The 16,955-nt window shown below is 38.7% G+C and overlaps 1 protein-coding gene across 1 annotated transcript; it reads right to left on the bottom strand.

Annotated features, from left to right (window-relative positions):
• Positions 1–2,575: 2,575 nt before the first annotated feature.
• LOC107805993 (uncharacterized) lies at positions 2,576–9,695 on the bottom strand. The gene is made up of 5 exons (XM_016630108.2): positions 9,451–9,695; positions 8,400–8,689; positions 8,222–8,311; positions 3,115–3,467; positions 2,576–3,005 (listed from the first exon to the last, which is right to left on the bottom strand). Exons 1-5 carry the CDS (start codon positions 9,632–9,634, stop codon positions 2,741–2,743), a joined length of 1,182 nt encoding a protein of 393 aa, XP_016485594.1. The 5' UTR covers positions 9,635–9,695; the 3' UTR covers positions 2,576–2,740.
• Between the last annotated feature and the right edge of the window lie 7,260 nt (positions 9,696–16,955).

The raw sequence follows: 16,955 nt of genomic DNA, 5'->3' as shown, positions 1-16,955 counted from the left end.
ATATTGGCCATGCTGTTAATGGAAATGATTGTTTGACAATTACATGTCATTGGATAGATGATACTACTTGTATGCAAAAACGTATTATCGCTTTTAAATATGATGAAGATCAGAATCATACTGTTGCGTTTATAAGTAGTACTATTTGTGAAGTTGTTGAATTTTATAATCTCAAGCAAAAAGTATTATGTATGTCTTTTGATAATGCTTCTAACAATAATGCCGCAATTTCAATATTAAAACTGCATTTGAAACCACCTCTTGATGAAATTTTTCATGTTAGGTGTGCATGTCATGTTTATAATTTAATTGTTAAAAGTGGCCTTAATTTATTTTCAACTGAGATTACTCATGTTAGAAGAGCAGTTGGTGTTATTCAAGGAAATAATAGACAATCTAGAATAAAGGAATTTAAGAATAAGTGTGTCCAATATAACCTTAAACCCAAATTCATGCCAGACGAAATTGTTATTAGATGGAATTATACATATATATTTTTAAAATATTGCTACAAATATTGATTCCCAATAACTGAAGTTGCTAATGCGCATTGTACTGATCCAAACTGTATGTTAACAACTACTACTTGGGAGGTCATTAATGATGTTGTTAAATTTTTACACAGCTACTGTTGAGTTTTCTGGAGCATATTACCCTACTGTTACTATGGCTTTAGTACATATAGCTGAAATTTTTTTCCTACTCTTTGAATTTAAGAGGAATGAAAAATATAGGGATGTTGTTGAAAAAATGCAAGCAAAATTCAAAAAATATTTCTTTCCAATTCCTCCGATTTACTTAATTGGTGATGTTTTAAATCTTTCTATTAAGATATCTGATTGTCACCAATTAATGAATGCTTTATATACTTATATGGAGATTGGACCAACTGAAACCCCAGATTTATATACTTGTATGAACAAGCTAAATGAATATTTACAACAATTATATAATTATTATACAAATGTAATTGATGATGATGCTCTTAGTGTAGGCAATGTTAATCCCACTATGCATTGTACCACTTCTGTTACTGTGGATGATGAAGAAGGCCTTGACAGTTTTAATATTTTTTCTATATTTTCTAACACTCAAACCAGTAGCAGGAACATTGATGAACTTCAATTCTACTTGCAGAAGCAAAAAAAGGCTCGCACAAAGGAATTTTCACCGTTGGGATGGTGACATGAGAATGGAAAGCAATTTCCTATTCTTTTCGCTATGGCTCGGGACGTGCTGAATGTGTCAATTCAATTGTTGCATCAGAGAGTGCATTTAGCCAAGCAAGACAACAACTTGGAGACACCCGTCACTCATTGGGAAGCAATGATTTGGAAGTTTTAGTATGTTTCAGAGATTGGATTAGATCGGAACGAAGAAATCAAGGACGTGAAGATGTTGATAGCCCAGAAGACGAGAAACTTGGAGATATATTAACGCATGGTAACCCATCCGAATTTAACACCCTAGAAGAAGGTCACTCAGTTCATATTGATTATGAAGAACTTACTAAGACAATGCAAAACCTTTGAATTTACTCTTTCTTGGTTAATTTACTTGTTAAATGTTAACCTTTCAATTTGTTAGTTTGAATTTTGAAATAAATGTACACTTGCAATTTATAAGTGCAATTTTTCCCATCTTCCTTGTATTCTTTATATTTTTACTTTGTATTAATATAACTTACAATAATTATACAAAATACAAAAAAAAATAATTAAAAATAACACTAAACCCGGCCCGGCCCGGCTCGGCCTCATCAACCCGTAACCCTTACGGTTCAATTTTTATCCAGATGAACCCAAACCCGTTAAACTCGGTAGGCCCCAACTCATAACCGGCCTGGACCATAACCCGTACGTATACTAAAATTTCCTACCCAGCCCGACCCGGTCCACCCGTTAAACACCCATAGTTTCAGCCCCACAATTGGCGATAGTGTTATTCTTTTCGAAACAGAAAATCTTATTATTTCCAATGTTTAATTAGGTTCTCTTACCTTCAAATAACTCTAGCACCTTCTATATGAAGTTACTCATATTGGTAAAGCATGCCATGTTCTATGCAACGACAATACAATTCCAATAGTAACGATATGAGTGGCAAACGGGCGGGCCGTGTCAGATATGATTTGGGTCAAAAACGGGTAATGAAAAAACAGATAAATTATCCGACCCCGACCTATATTTAAAACGAATAAAAAACGGATTAACCGGCGGATAACATGAGTAACCATATTATCCATGACTTATTGCATATGATCACTTTTGGAAGAATTCTTAATCTCCCTAACTTGAGGAACCCCCAATTTGATGCTTTACAAATGTAAAAGTTAGACCCATTGGTTATCCATTTTCTAAATGGATAATATAGTTCTTATCCATATTTGACCCGTTTTTAAAAAGTTGATTATCCAACCCATTTTTTAGTGAATAATAGGTGGTTAACTGTTTTCTTTTAACCATATTTCCACCCCTAGTAACGACAAATGAGACGATGGAAGTGACATCAGTCATAGGAATGTTAAAGTACTTTCAACATCTAACAGTGTAATATTTCACTAAGACACACAAGGGAACGAAAAAAAGGTTGGTAGTGTTTCACTTTTGCTCACCATGGAATTCATGTCCTTGCACAAATGTTAGTCCTCTTTCTCAGAGAAAATACAATCATAACTAGCAAAGACTAATTTTCCAACCAGATGTGCCTTGCTTTAAATTGCATTACTAAAGAAATCAAATCAACCAAGCCACTGTTGACACTTCCGATCCCCACTGCCTCCAACAGCACGCCGGATGCTGATCTTCTCAGTTGCATATTTTGCCTGGAGATGCTCGAAAGCATTTACATCAAGTTTCCCAGACACAGATTTCCCTTGCTTCCTCCGAACTTGCTGTTCACGGACAGAAGCCCAAAGTTTTCCAATAGCATCCCTCTGTCGGGAGGTGAACCTTGAAATATTATCAAATGCATGCTTGACTAAGATGTCAATAGCTGTTTGGCACCTAACAAATAAAAGTAACAACCTATGAGAAATCGTAAGATAATAGCGTATTTGACATTTTAATTAGCTGAAGGACATAACAAAGCTTTAATAGTTCATAGAAACTCGACCATGGCGTTCTGTAACGGTTCGCGGCAATTTCTAAACAGGAAATCAAGGCTTCTCGCTGTGATCTCAGGAATCTCTTGGTTTCTTCTTCATCTTCTTCTTCTTCTTCTTCTCCTTTTCTTGCTTTAGCCAGGGTCACCCTCTTCCCCTTTGATTTGTCGTCTTTCTTTGATGTGCTCGGAATCAAAGCATCAAGTCCAAATGGATCACTCTCTTCTTTATTGCCCGTCGGGGCATCTTCATTCTCAGCTTCGGTCGTTTCTTCCAAACAAGCAGCCTCTTCTACATCATCATCTTCAGTTGCAACAGGAATATTTGAAATTGCTTCTTTAATTCTCCCAGTTGCTTTTGAAAACTGGAGTGCAACACAGCAGAGAAAAAAACAGTAGATTAAAAACTATCAGAATTACGGATAACTGGAGGAAACAAATTTAAGGACTTGTTTATAGCAGAGTAACAAAATTTGACCAATGCCCTTCAAATATTAGTTCTTAAGTATCACTCTTTACAAAAAACATCCTTCAAGTAGGCCAAAAGCGAGAATTTTTTCTCTCCAAACCATCAGACCATCAAACCTAAAGGGATTTTGCACATGTGCTGGTCATGTGACCAGATGAAAATAACCTGTCTCTATTTGCTTGCCTTAGATTAGCAATATGGATGGCATAGTCAAAAGAATTCCCAAAGGGTGAGGGTAGTCATTGAAATTGAGGTTGTCCTCAAGAGAGTAGTTGGAATATTAGATCTTCATGTAGGAAAAGCTAGGACCAGAGTAGAACACTCCATCTATATGCTCACGTGACAGCACTTAACACACAAACAGCAGAAACAGTTGTGTCACATGATCTCTAATAAAGCATCAACTACCAACACTATAATCAAATACTTGTTTGCCTTTTACTTTGTAATATCTGCTGGTGACGAATAATGAAAGTACTTCTACGGGAAGATAAGCAGCACAGAATTGATAAGGTCTGAGTACAGCAGCAACAACTACTACGCCTCAATCCCAAAGAAGTCGGAGCCGGCAATATGAATCATCACTTCTTCATTTAAGCTCAACTCATGTCATCATCATACCAAACAAGAAAAGTAAATAAATAAATAAATAAATAAATAATAATAATAATAATAATAATAATAATAATAATAATAATAATAATAATAATAATAATAATAATAATAATAATAATAATAATAATAATATTAGAAGTTCTCTAACTAGAGAAGACTAACACTTATTTCCAACTAGTAGATATCATCTATATGGATCTTTTTCTTCCATTGTGTCCTATCTTTAGCTAAGTCTTTAGATCTTTCGAGACAACTTCCTTCCATGCAATTTTAGGTCTACCCATAACACCTTCATTCACCATGATTTTAAACATACGGACGAATCTATAGGTCGACGCATGACCAAAACATCTCAAGCGACCTTCTCTACTTTTATCTTCAATGCATGCTACTTGCACCTTCTGGCGAATGCGGTCATTATTAGTCTTATCTAATCTTGTGCACATCCATCTTAGCATCCGTATCTCTGCAACACTCATCTTGTGGATATGTTGGACTTTAGCGGCCCAACATTCACTACCATATAACATTGTCGGTCTTATAGTTGTGGTATAAAACTTATATTCCACAATTTGAATGAAGGTAAGTTCTACAGAGCAATTGTAAGACTGAAAATGCTATATGGTAGTGAATGTTTTACGATCTGAGTAACTTTCTCAAATTAAGTAGTGAATCGCTCTTGCATAGAGCATTCAGGAAGAGTTAATCGCTCTTGCAGGAAAGGACGAGTTAATGGGAGAACCTGCAAGTGTCAATCCAGACACTAACATAGATTTCCATGAGATGAATCCATTGGGGCAATTTAACGACGAGGACGCTAAGGTGAGTGGAAGTCAGCGGTGTTTGAAAGATGCTTCCGAAGCTAACATGGAAGATGCTGGAGAAGAACCCATGGAAGAATATGAAGTTGATCATGCTGACGCTAATGTGGATCGTGGTCTGGAAGTTGCTAAAGAAGAAGAACCCATGGAAGAATTTGATGTTGATCAAGCTGAGGCTAATATGGATAGTGAAGTTGATGCTCTTGAAGTTGCCGGGGAAGAAGAATCCATGGAAGAATCTGAAGTTGATTATGCTGAGGCTAATGTGGATAATGCAGCTCATGGTCTTCCACCCTTGGCTTCTCTCACACCTGATGCTGCTGCCCAGGAAGGTGAATGTGAGGTTAAGGTGAGTGGAAGTCAGCAGTGTTTACATGTTTCAGAAGTAGTTGCTGGAGAAGAACCTATGGAAGAATCTAAAATTGATCATGCTGCGAGTAATGTGGATATTGCTGCTCATGCTCTTCCTCCCCTAGCTTCTCTCATACCTAATGCTGTCCCAGAACCAGTCTACAAAGGCATTGCTGGTAATGACAGTAAGCAATCTTTGCAAGATTTAAGCTTGAGGAAGCTTACAAAGATGTTGAAAGAGCTACAGGTCACAAAAGATCCTAGTGGAAAGGAGGTTGCTAAAATCAAGGCGCCAAGCTCGAGATCAGCCTTGCAAACACTTCCAGAAAATCGTTTGATCAGTGACACTGAAAATTAAACGCTTATAAAAGGCAGACCACTCCAACTGCCAGTGAATGAACTTTGAGCACAATGTTGGATCAGCCTTGAAAACCTTCTTGGTTTGTTACTCCAGATATATATCAAAATTTTGATCGCTCTTGTTTTTGTATTCCTAGAGTTTTTCAAACTTATATATGGAAAGTAAAACTATTCATACAAAAAAAAATTAAAATTAAAAAAATAGAGCATTCAAACACATTATTATTATTATTACTATTATTATTATTATTATTGTTATTGTCATTATTATTATTATTCAAACATGTTAATATCATAGTGGGTGAGATAAATTTTCTAAGCTATCCGTATACATAACATTATGATCTGCTATTGAAATAGGTCAAATATCAACAATACAAAATTGAGCTAGTCCTGAAATCATTGTAGTTAGAAGTCTAAATATCCAATAAGATGATTGAAGTGTCTTGGAGAGTCAAAGATATTGCAATAAACAGGAATAGAAGACGTCAAAATAAAATAAAGTGGAATAAAGGAAGCTAACCAGTCAAAACTACTAAACTCGCTACTAAACTCGCATTAACTCACAACAAGTCCACTAATAAGGATCGTTGAAACTATTCTTAGTCTCATTTGGACCTGCGGGATGTGATATTTCAACTCCTGGCAGTTCAGAGTGTCAATGTTTTTCTGTTTTGCCTTTTGCTTTTAACGATAAGTCAGTAGAAAAAATTACCAGACCACGCCCAACTTGCATCCAGTTCTGCGTCTTCCACTAAAACATGCAATGGCTTTAAAGATACCTCTTCTTCAAGTCTATACCTAAACCAGCATAAAAATTCCAATGGAATTTTTGCAGTTCAGGCCAATCTTGATTGGAGCAATAAATGTATTACATGCTAGCTGATGTTATCCATGTTTGCGAACAAGAAGTACCTACTTAGAGATTCAGAGTGTTTCTCATAGAAGTTGCCAGGCACCTAGATGTCATGTAGGTGCTTTCACCATAAGAAAATAATATGCAGTTTAACCACATAATTGAAAACAGTAATAGCCCTTGTTTGACATGCCAACTGCCCAGCAGAGATATATTATAAGCTCAAAGGAAATAGAGGAAAGGACCAAGAGAAGAAGGTGCAGTTTCAGATTTCATATAGGTTGTTAATCTTTCATTTTGCATGTGGAATAAAACCAAAAGGGTAAGATGCAATATGTCCATTTTTGCTTCTGAAAACATGCTAATTATGATTGCTTTTAGACACCGGCATCTAAGCCCCTCTTGCTATGATACAATAAACTCATAAAATTCTTCATCAACTCTTAAATCTGAAAAATTTTAAGCAATTGCGGACTTTGCCAACAATGTTTGCTCAATGGTGTGAAATGAGAGGTTCAGTTGATCAGTAATATTTTAGCAAAGTCAATTCAAATGTCACTTGCACTCTGTTTGGTGTTCTATCCTTCTCGTTTTACAACAAACATACATAAAACTGCTCTGCCTCAAGCCAGAAATTTGATTGAATCAAGAAACCTTTAGGTTCAACTATAAGGTCAAGCAGCACCTCGCAAATGCCTCCTACGAACCTAGCATTTTGTTATTAAAGCACAGCCCCTCATTGGCTCATTCTGAGGTAAAGAAATCTTACGGGACTAGCTTTCAGACAAAGACCAAGCTGAGCTGGATCACAGGCTATTCGATCTTGGCTAAACTGGGTGTCAGTTGTTCTCGAGCTCAAGCTCAAAATTGCAGAGCTCATTTCATTCGGCAGTCAGCCTATTCAAGCCAAGCAAAAGTGTCTATAAGGTGAAAAATCATACTCTATCTAGTCTCCTAGCTACCCGTTCTACATTTTGTATGTAGCAGTAATACTTCTATCTCAATGTTCAATTTATGCCAAGTAAGATTATCATGTCGCTGTCACTCTCCAGCCATCACCGAGCCTCTGTTGAATGAGCTTGTAATGGGTTCATCTTTCATATGGGCTCCCTAATACGGATTGATAACCTAAAATCTTTTTTTTATTAGTTGATAGACTAGAAGCTTTCTTTTCTCACCTAAATAGTTTGCAAGACCTCACTTGTTTTCTCTTTGTAAATTAACTTTTTTTTTTTGAGAATGGTAACTTTGTAAAAGTACATGTTTGGTAGTTGGAGAACCTAACACTCTCTTGACTTTCAACAACCATTTCCTTTTGAGTCAACCATGCAATTCCAGACTCCTTACTCCCTACATGAGCGAAAGTGTTACTATTTTGAAAAATCCAGAAGCTTCATACAACTCCTCACTGAACTAAATAGTAGACACGCAGTCTATAACCCAACATCAGATCAAATTGCAAGGAATCTAAGTGAAGAAGAGCTTCTCATTAAAGTGCCTTCATAATACTTAACAAAATGAGTGCCTTCAAAGTGATTGATCTAATTCCAGAATAAAAATGCATGAAACTCTTAGTAAAAAACCAAATAGAACTCTGCTGAAATAGAGGCGCTTGCAAGTTGCAAGTAAAATGAAACGAAAGCATACCACGAAACTGTCATCGGTGAAGAGGTCATTAGCCACCACCGCCCTCATGGTCCATGTAGTTATCATATTTTGCTGTTTCTTTGAAAGACACTGCATATGAAAAAAATTATAATCAGATAAATTACACTATAAGAAGAATCAAACAAAACTGCTTGTAAACAAATGATGCACTGCTTACTTCAATTGTATCTTGCACAGCTGTGAACAACTCGTGATAATCTGCTCGTACAGAGGGCTCATTACAGGTGGTAGGCGATGACATTGCAGCTTCAAGAATGGCAAAGAAATGGTCACTAGTTGCAGGCTTTACACTGCCAGCATGAATCAGCTGCAATGCAAGCTTTGACGCTTTACTAAACTTTGGAATGTTCTTTATATGTGATGCTATTTTTTGCATGGCTTCAATAACTTGCGTCTCTGAGGCATCCGTGGTTGTTTTAAACCTCAGTCGTTTTTCAGGAGCAGAAGCTGCAAGTCATCAACAGCCACTTACTTTACCCAACTCAAATATTCACCAAACAACAACAAACAAATAGTAACAAGTTGTAGGCCTAGGACCATGAACGAGAGAAATGCTCAAAACATGAATTGCTAGAATATGTATCACAGAAAGTGGATAGATTAATCCATGAAGTACGCCTCAATCATAAAATAGCATATATGGCCTCTTTCTTTGCAATACTAAATCACAACAACTACTACTACTACTATGACTATTACTATTACTATGCCTCAATCCCAAACAAGTTGGATCTATATGGATAATAACTTTCTCCATTTATCATCTCAGGCCAATGATGCAAATGTAAATAAAAAGCATTAGGAGTTCTGTATATTTTCTAAAGCCTAAAGGTACAAATATCTGAAAGGTTAAACCACTCCTAGAAAGCACTGCTACCTACTGTAGTAGTGCTAAAGCCTAAAACATATTCTCAATTAATATAGCCTACATGCATAGACTAATTTGCTTCAGCTTGTATCACTAGAGTAACAGGACGCAACAATTGGATTGAGGTTGCAGCCTTTTCTAGCTCCCAATTTAAATTTTTTTGTCCGCCACCAAAATTGACCTGAAGGATTGGAAAATTCGAAAAAGGAGCACCACAACAACCCGAATTGAAGTAGAGGAACTTAAAATTAAACAAGCCACCTATCTATTTGATCAAACTTGGAACACAAACCCTAGAAAGTTCGAACTTATTATGGGTAAGAACAGAAAATTGACCTACTTTCAGGCTGTGATTCTGCAGGTGGTTTGGAACGTTTGAGGGCACTCTTCAGAGCAGGAGGCGGAAGTGGAGGTTGCGGTGGTGGGGGTGCTTCCGAAGCCTCAGTAAGAGTGACGGCGGAACCATTGACGGAAGTTAGTGGCGCTGCCGGAGGAGGCAAATCTTCAAACAGGTCTCCGGCCATTTTGGGATGTTGTGAGGTTTACTGGGCGCAGTGCCCAGAAGAGAGAAAGTTGTTACTACTCTGTTTCATTTAGGTGCCACTATTTTCCTATTAATTACTAAAAAATATATATATATATATATATATATATATATATATATATATATATATATATATATATATATATATATATAGAGAGAGAGAGAGAGAAGGCCAAAACACAATTAGTATATGCCTATATGGATTTCAATATTAACTTGACTATGAAATACATACTCCTCCAATATATGCTCGAAAGGAAAATTAACTATCAGGATTATATATTGCCTTAAAAATTTTGAAAGAAAAAGGTATATCAATTATCCGTTTAATTATTGCAAAAATTGTGTTTATTGCAGAATCAAATATCAATGAAATTGATCATTCATCTTTTGAACATGTCCCTAATTTTCTTTTTATTGACATAACCCTTACATCAAAATCCTAATAATAAAGTGATAAAAGATGTGGGTTTTATGTCGGGAAAATCTCACTTTATATGCCCAAACTATTTACCCTTTAATACTCAAGTCTAAACTATTTACTTCTACCTATGCAGCCCAAACTATTTACCCGACCCTCCCATCTTCTCATTTGAAGTACATAATGTTAAAAACATTCGACTTCATTTTTGCAAGATTACCGGGTAGTGGACTTGAATGGATCTACTTCTTCTCTGCCAGATCGATCTTCATTAAGATGGTCAACCCAAGCTATTGCTCTACCTTCTTTCCTTATGATTTTTGTGTGTATGAAGACCCACCATTGTTGAGCTTGAAGCTTCTAAATTTGAAATTTTATTTTGAAAATTTATTGTTTGATTCGATGTGGGTGCTATAAAATATTGCTTATAGTATCTTCAAGTAAGCTTCCCGAATCTGAATTTTTATATGTGTTTGAATATCCACCATTGTTGGCTTGAAGCTCAATTTTTGTTTTTGAAGATTTCTTATTTGATTCAAAGTGGGGTTATTAAATCTTGCTTATAGTACCTTCTGGAAGTTCATACTGAAATTTGAGCACATTTGAAGTTGATTTGAGATGATTGATATATACGGTAGAAATCAGAGAACTCTATTTTGGAGACTTGATTACACTCCGAGCCCGAGTTCGGGAAGTTCGAAGTACACCTCGAGAAGCAAATCGGAGACCCATCATGATCTGTCTCGAGGGCAGTACAATTTCGAGGACACTCAAGAAAGAGCGGGAATTTCTCAAGGACATGTGGATCAGGTCATAAATTATGAGATAAGATTTGTATGAAATAGTACAAGTCCGTACTAGGATGTTATACAGTTGTACCAATAGAATTCTTTATCATAATTTGAAATGTACCATATTAAGGTTTTCCCCTCCTATATAAAGGGGACCCAAATTATTTGTAAGGATCATCCCATTCACTGCAATATAGAACATTCCACTCTGCTTTTCTTGTTTACCGTGCTTAACAATTGTTCTTCGGCTTTATTGTCTTTACTTTATTGTTCATACTTTATTGCTCTTAGCTCACCTCGAGACCCCCGAGATAATCGAGCTCGAGGTCCTTATTGCTCTAACAACACTGGTTTGGTTCATCAATTCTTCTTACTTAAACTTAATATTATTTGTACATTCACTAGTATTGGAATAAATCACATATTTTTAAAACCATAAATCATATTTAATTGTTACCCACATTTTTCGAGGTAAACAATTGAGATCGAATCTTTCCGCTGAAAATCGAAGAAAAACACAGTTACTTAATAGTATACTGCTATGGTATATAATATGTTGTAGGAGTATATAGCTATATTGTAGCAATATACTATTATAGTATACAATATACTGCAACAGTATACTATAATAATCGAAGAAGAACACAATTACCTAACAGTATACCATTACGGTATATAATTATCACGACCCGAATTTTCCACCATCGGGAGTCGTGATGGCACCTACTAATGTGAGCTAGACAAGCCAATCCTTAACTGCTTACTTAATTAACAATTACTTCTTTTAATAATAGTCAATGATAACATGAAGCAACAGAATTAAATAATTATGCGGAAGACTTAAATTAAAGAAGACGAAATAATAATGCGAGAATCAACATATGCCTCTACCCAAGAACTGGTGTCACATTACTCACGAACTTCGAGGAGTACTAAATACAACCGTTTGAAAGAATATAAATTGTTTGTCTCGAATACATGAGATAACAGACTAAAATAAAAGATAGACGAGACGCCAGGCCTGCGGACGCCTGCAAGGCTACCTCGGTGTCTCACTGGACTGAAGGTTGGCTCTTGCGCTACTACTGCTGTCTAGGACCTGGATCTGTGCAAAAGAGCATAGAGTGTAGCATCAGCACAACTGACCCCATGTGCTGGTAAGTGTCTAGCCTAACCCCGGTGAGGTAGTGACGAGGCTAGGACTAGACTCCAGATAAACCTGTGCAGTTATACAATATATGGCGGAAAAGTAAACAAGTAATAATCACTTAAAGCTGGGGAAGGAAAACATGCTTCGGAGATAGCAGTTAAAAGAAAATAACAAGGAATAATAAGGAAGCTAGCAATATAACTTCTATCACAAATGAAGAAAATAAAGGCAACTTTCACTTTCAGTTTCGTCTTGTTGCAGGCGTGCAACCCGATCCCATTTCTCATATCTCGTGGTAGGCGTACCACCCGCTCCCATTTCATTATTTCTCGTGGTAGGCATACCACCCGCTCTCATTTCATAATATCTTGTGGTAGGCGTACCACCCGCTCCCATTTCATAATATCTTGTGGTAGGCGTACCACCCGCTCCCATTTCATAATATCTTGTGGTAGGCGTACCACCCACACCCATTTCATAATATCTTGTGGCAGGCGTACCACCAGTTTCCATTTCATAATATCTTGTGGTAGGCGTACCACCCGCTCCCATTTTATAATATCTTGTGGTAGGCGTACCATCCGCTCCCATTTCATGATATCTTGTGGTAGGCGTACCACCCCCTCCCATTTCATCACACAATTACAAGAAATCCCGGCAAGGGAACATAAGCGATATAATAACCTCCTGGCGAGGGAACAAAAGCAATATAATAGTTTCCCGGTAAGGGAACAAAGATATCGAAACAATCATCCCGGCAAGGCAGAATCAGCTATAACCAATCTTAACTTAGCTTGTACTCAACCCAAATAATGACAATGCTCAAACATAAATAAGATCTGCGAGGATAGAACAATTCTTTGCGCAATATAGAAGATCATTAATTAAAGCATCTGAAATGTCATTTAAGGACACAACCACTTTCAATTTAAGACTCACTGTCATGCTCGACACCAACGTATAGATGCTCGTCACCATGCCTATACGTCGTACTCAACAAGAAGCAAGTAGCAAATATGACTCCACTCCTAATCCCTCAAGTTAAGGTTAGACCAAACACTTACCTCGATGCCTTAAATACCACCCAAGTCTCAATTATAGCTTTACCTCTTGATTCCACTACCAATCCGCTCGAATCTAGTCATAAGTTACTTAATTACATCAATAAATGCTAAATGAGTCAACCCCAATGCATGAAAATAAGTTTTACAAGGTTTTACCCAAAAAGGTCAAAAATGCCCCCGGGCCCACGTGGTCGAAATTCGAGGTTCGGACCAAAACCCGGTTACCCATTTCCCCACAAATCCAAATATATGGTTTGTTTTGAAATCGAACCTCAAATTGAGGTCCGAATCCCCAATTTTAGAAAACCTAGGTTCTACCCAAAACACCCAATTTCCCCATGAAAATCTTTGATTTGAAGTTGAAATCATGTTAAAAGATGTTAAGAAATGAAGAAAATGAGTTAGAAATCACTTACCAATCGTTTTGGAGAAGAAAAGTTGTTTAGAAAATCGCCTCTTACGTTTTGGGGTTTTGAAAAGTGTAAAAATAACTGAAATTCACGTGAATTTATACCCCTCTGAAACTCCCTGTGTGGACCGCGGCCGCACAGGCCTCCCTGAAGACCTGCAGATCATAGCCCTGTGCGGACCGCACAAAGCCAACCGTGGCTGTACAACATCCACCGCAGACCGCTCAAAGGCGACCGCGGACGCGGTGGCCCCTCTACGGCCGCACACGATTTCTCGCGGACCGCGCAAGAGGGTTCAGAGACCTGCAATATTTCCTGAACCTGCAACATCTGATCTTTTTAAGCTTAAGGCATCCCGGAACCTACTCGAAACTCACCCGAGCCCTCGAAACTCTAACCCAAGTATATACACAACCTCAAAAATATTCTACGAACATATTCGTGTAATCAAATCGCCAAAATAACATCATGAACATCGAATTAAACCTCAAGATTAATGAAATTTTCAAAAACTCCATCAAGTTCAAATTTAGGAATTCAAGTCCGAAACACATCAAACGACGTCCGATTTTAACCAAACTTTACAGAAACCTCTTAAATCACATATAAGACTTGTACCGCGTGCCAGAACCAAAATACGGGCCCGATACCAACACGTTCTAATCAATTTTCATTTCAATTTTCCTTAACAATTTTAGAAAATAATTTTTACTCAAAAATTCATTTCTCGGGCTTAGGACCTCGGAATCCGATTCCGGGCATACGCCCAAGTCCCATATTTTCCTACGGACCCTCCGAGACCGTCAAATCGCGAGTCCGGGTCCGTTTACCCAAAATATTGATCGAAGTCAAATTTTATTTATTTTAATATCAAAACTTAGCATTTTTCACAGACATTCATATTTAAGCTTTCCGGCTATGCGCCCGGACTGCACACGCAAATCGAAGCAACTCTAAATGAGGTTTTCAAGGCCTCGGAAGCACATAATGGGTAAGAAAACAGGTGATGGCCCTTTGGGTCGTCATATTCTCCACCTCTAAAACAACCGTTCGTCCTCGAACGGACAGAAGAAAGAAGTACCTGAGTCGGGGAAAAGGTGAGGATAACAGTCCCGCATATCGGACTCGGACTCCCAGGTCGATGCCTCAGGAGGCTGACCTCTCCACTGAACACGAACAGAAGGGAAACTCTTGGATCTCAACTGACGAACCTGCCGGTCTAGAATAGCTACCGGCTCCTCCTCATAGGACAAGTCCTTGTCCAACTGGACAGTGCTGAAATCTAACACGTGGGATGGATCGCCATGATACCTCCGAAACATGGACACATGAAAAACTGGATGCACGGCTGATAAGCTCGGCGACAATGCAAGTCTATAGGCCACCTCTCCCACTCGATCAAGAATCTCAAATGGACCAATGAACCTAGGGCTAAGCTTGCCCTTCTTCCCAAATCTCATCACTCCCTTCATAGGCGACACTCGGAGCAACACCCGCTCACCAACTATAAAAGCCACATCTCGAACCTTACGATCTGCATAGCTCTTTTGCCTGTCCTGAGCTGTATGGAGCCTGTCCTGCATAATCCTGACCTTGCCCAAGGCCTCCTAAACTAGATTTGTACCCAACAATCGAGCCTCTCCCGACTCAAACCATCCAACCGGAGATCGACACCGCCTACCATATAAAGCCTCATAGGGAGCCATATGGATGCTTGACTGGTAGCTGTTGTTGTAGTCAAACTCTGATAAAGGTAAGAACTGATACCACGATCCTTCGAAGTCAATGACACAAGCTCATAGCATATCCTCCAAAATCTGAATAGTCCGCTCGGACTGCCCGTCCGTCTGAGGATGAAATGTTGTACTCAACTCAATCTGAGTGCCTAATTCTCGCTGAACTGCTCTCCAAAAGCGCGAGGTAAACTGCGTACCTCGGTCCGAAATGATGGATACCGGCACCCCATAAAGGCGAATAATCTCCCGGATATAGATCTCAGCTAACCTCTCGGATGAATAGGAGACTGCCATAGGAATGAAATGCGCTGACTTGGTCAGCCTATCAACAATGACCCATACTGCGTCGAACTTCCTCCGAGCCTGCGGGAGTCCAACTATTAAGTCCATAGTGATCCGCTCCCACTTTCACTCGGGAAGCTCAATCCTCTGAAACAAACCACCAGGTCTCTGATGCTAATACTTAACCTGTTGACAATTTAAACACCGAGCCACATATGCAACAATATCCTTCTTCATTCTACGCCACCAATAACGTTGTCGCAAATCGTGATACATTTTTGCGGTGCCCGGATGAATAGAGTATCGGGAGCTATGGGCCTCCTCTAAAATCAATTCTCAGAGCCCATCCACATTAGGCACACAAACTCGACCCTGCAATCTCAAAACTCCATCATCATCTAAGGTGACCTGCTTGGCACCTCCGCGCTGCACCGTGTCTCTAAGGACACACAAATGGGGATCATAATACTGCCGATCACGGATACGATCCAATAAAGAAGAACGAGCTACCGTGCAAGCTAATACTCGACTAGGCTCAGAAATATCCAATCTCACAAATTGATTGGCTAAAGCCTGAACATCCAAAGCAAACGGCCTCTCACCGACTGGAATATAAGCAAGATTGCCCATACTAGCTGACTTTCTACTCAAAGCATCGGCCACCACGTTGGCCTTTCCCGGGTGATATAAGATAGTGATATCATAATCCTTCAACAACTCCAACCACCTCCTCTGCCTCAAATTCAATTCCTTTTGCTTGAACAAATACTGAAGACTCTTGTGATCAGTGAACACCTCACATGCCACGCCATACAGATAGTGCCTCCAAATCTTCAATGCGTGAACAATGGCTGCCAACTCTAAATCATGCACTGGATAGTTCTTCTCATGAATCTTCAACTGCCTCGAAGCATAGGCAATGACCTTGCCCTCCTGCATCAACACTACACCAAGCCCAATGCGAGATGCATCATAATAAACGGTGTAAGGCCTTGAACTTGTGGGCAGAACTAACACCAGTGCCGTAGTCAGAGCTGTCTTAAGCCTCTGAAAGCTCGCCTCACACTCGTCTGACCATTTGAACTGGGCAACCTTCTGAGTCAACCTGGTCATCGGGGCTGCAATAGATGAAAATCCCTCCACGAACCGACAATAGTAGCCTGCCAATCCCAAGAAACTCAGAATCTCTGTAGCTGATGCTGGTCTAGGCCAGTTCTTGACTGCCTCAATCTTCTTCGGATCAACCTGAATACCCTCTGCGGATACGATATGACCCAGAAATGCAGCTGAGCTCAACCAGAACTCACATTTCGAGAACTTAGCATATAACTGACTATCCCTCAAGGTCTGAAGAACAACTCTAAGATGTTGCTCGTGCTCCTCCCGGCTGCGGGAATATATCAAAATATCATCAATGAAGACTATCACGAACGAGTCCAAATAAGGC

The sequence above is a fragment of the Nicotiana tabacum genome, chromosome 11 (genome assembly GCF_000715075.1).
Source record: "Nicotiana tabacum cultivar K326 chromosome 11, ASM71507v2, whole genome shotgun sequence".
Taxonomy (NCBI): Eukaryota; Viridiplantae; Streptophyta; class Magnoliopsida; order Solanales; family Solanaceae; genus Nicotiana; species Nicotiana tabacum.
This window is presented reverse-complemented; position numbering and strand designations above follow the sequence as displayed.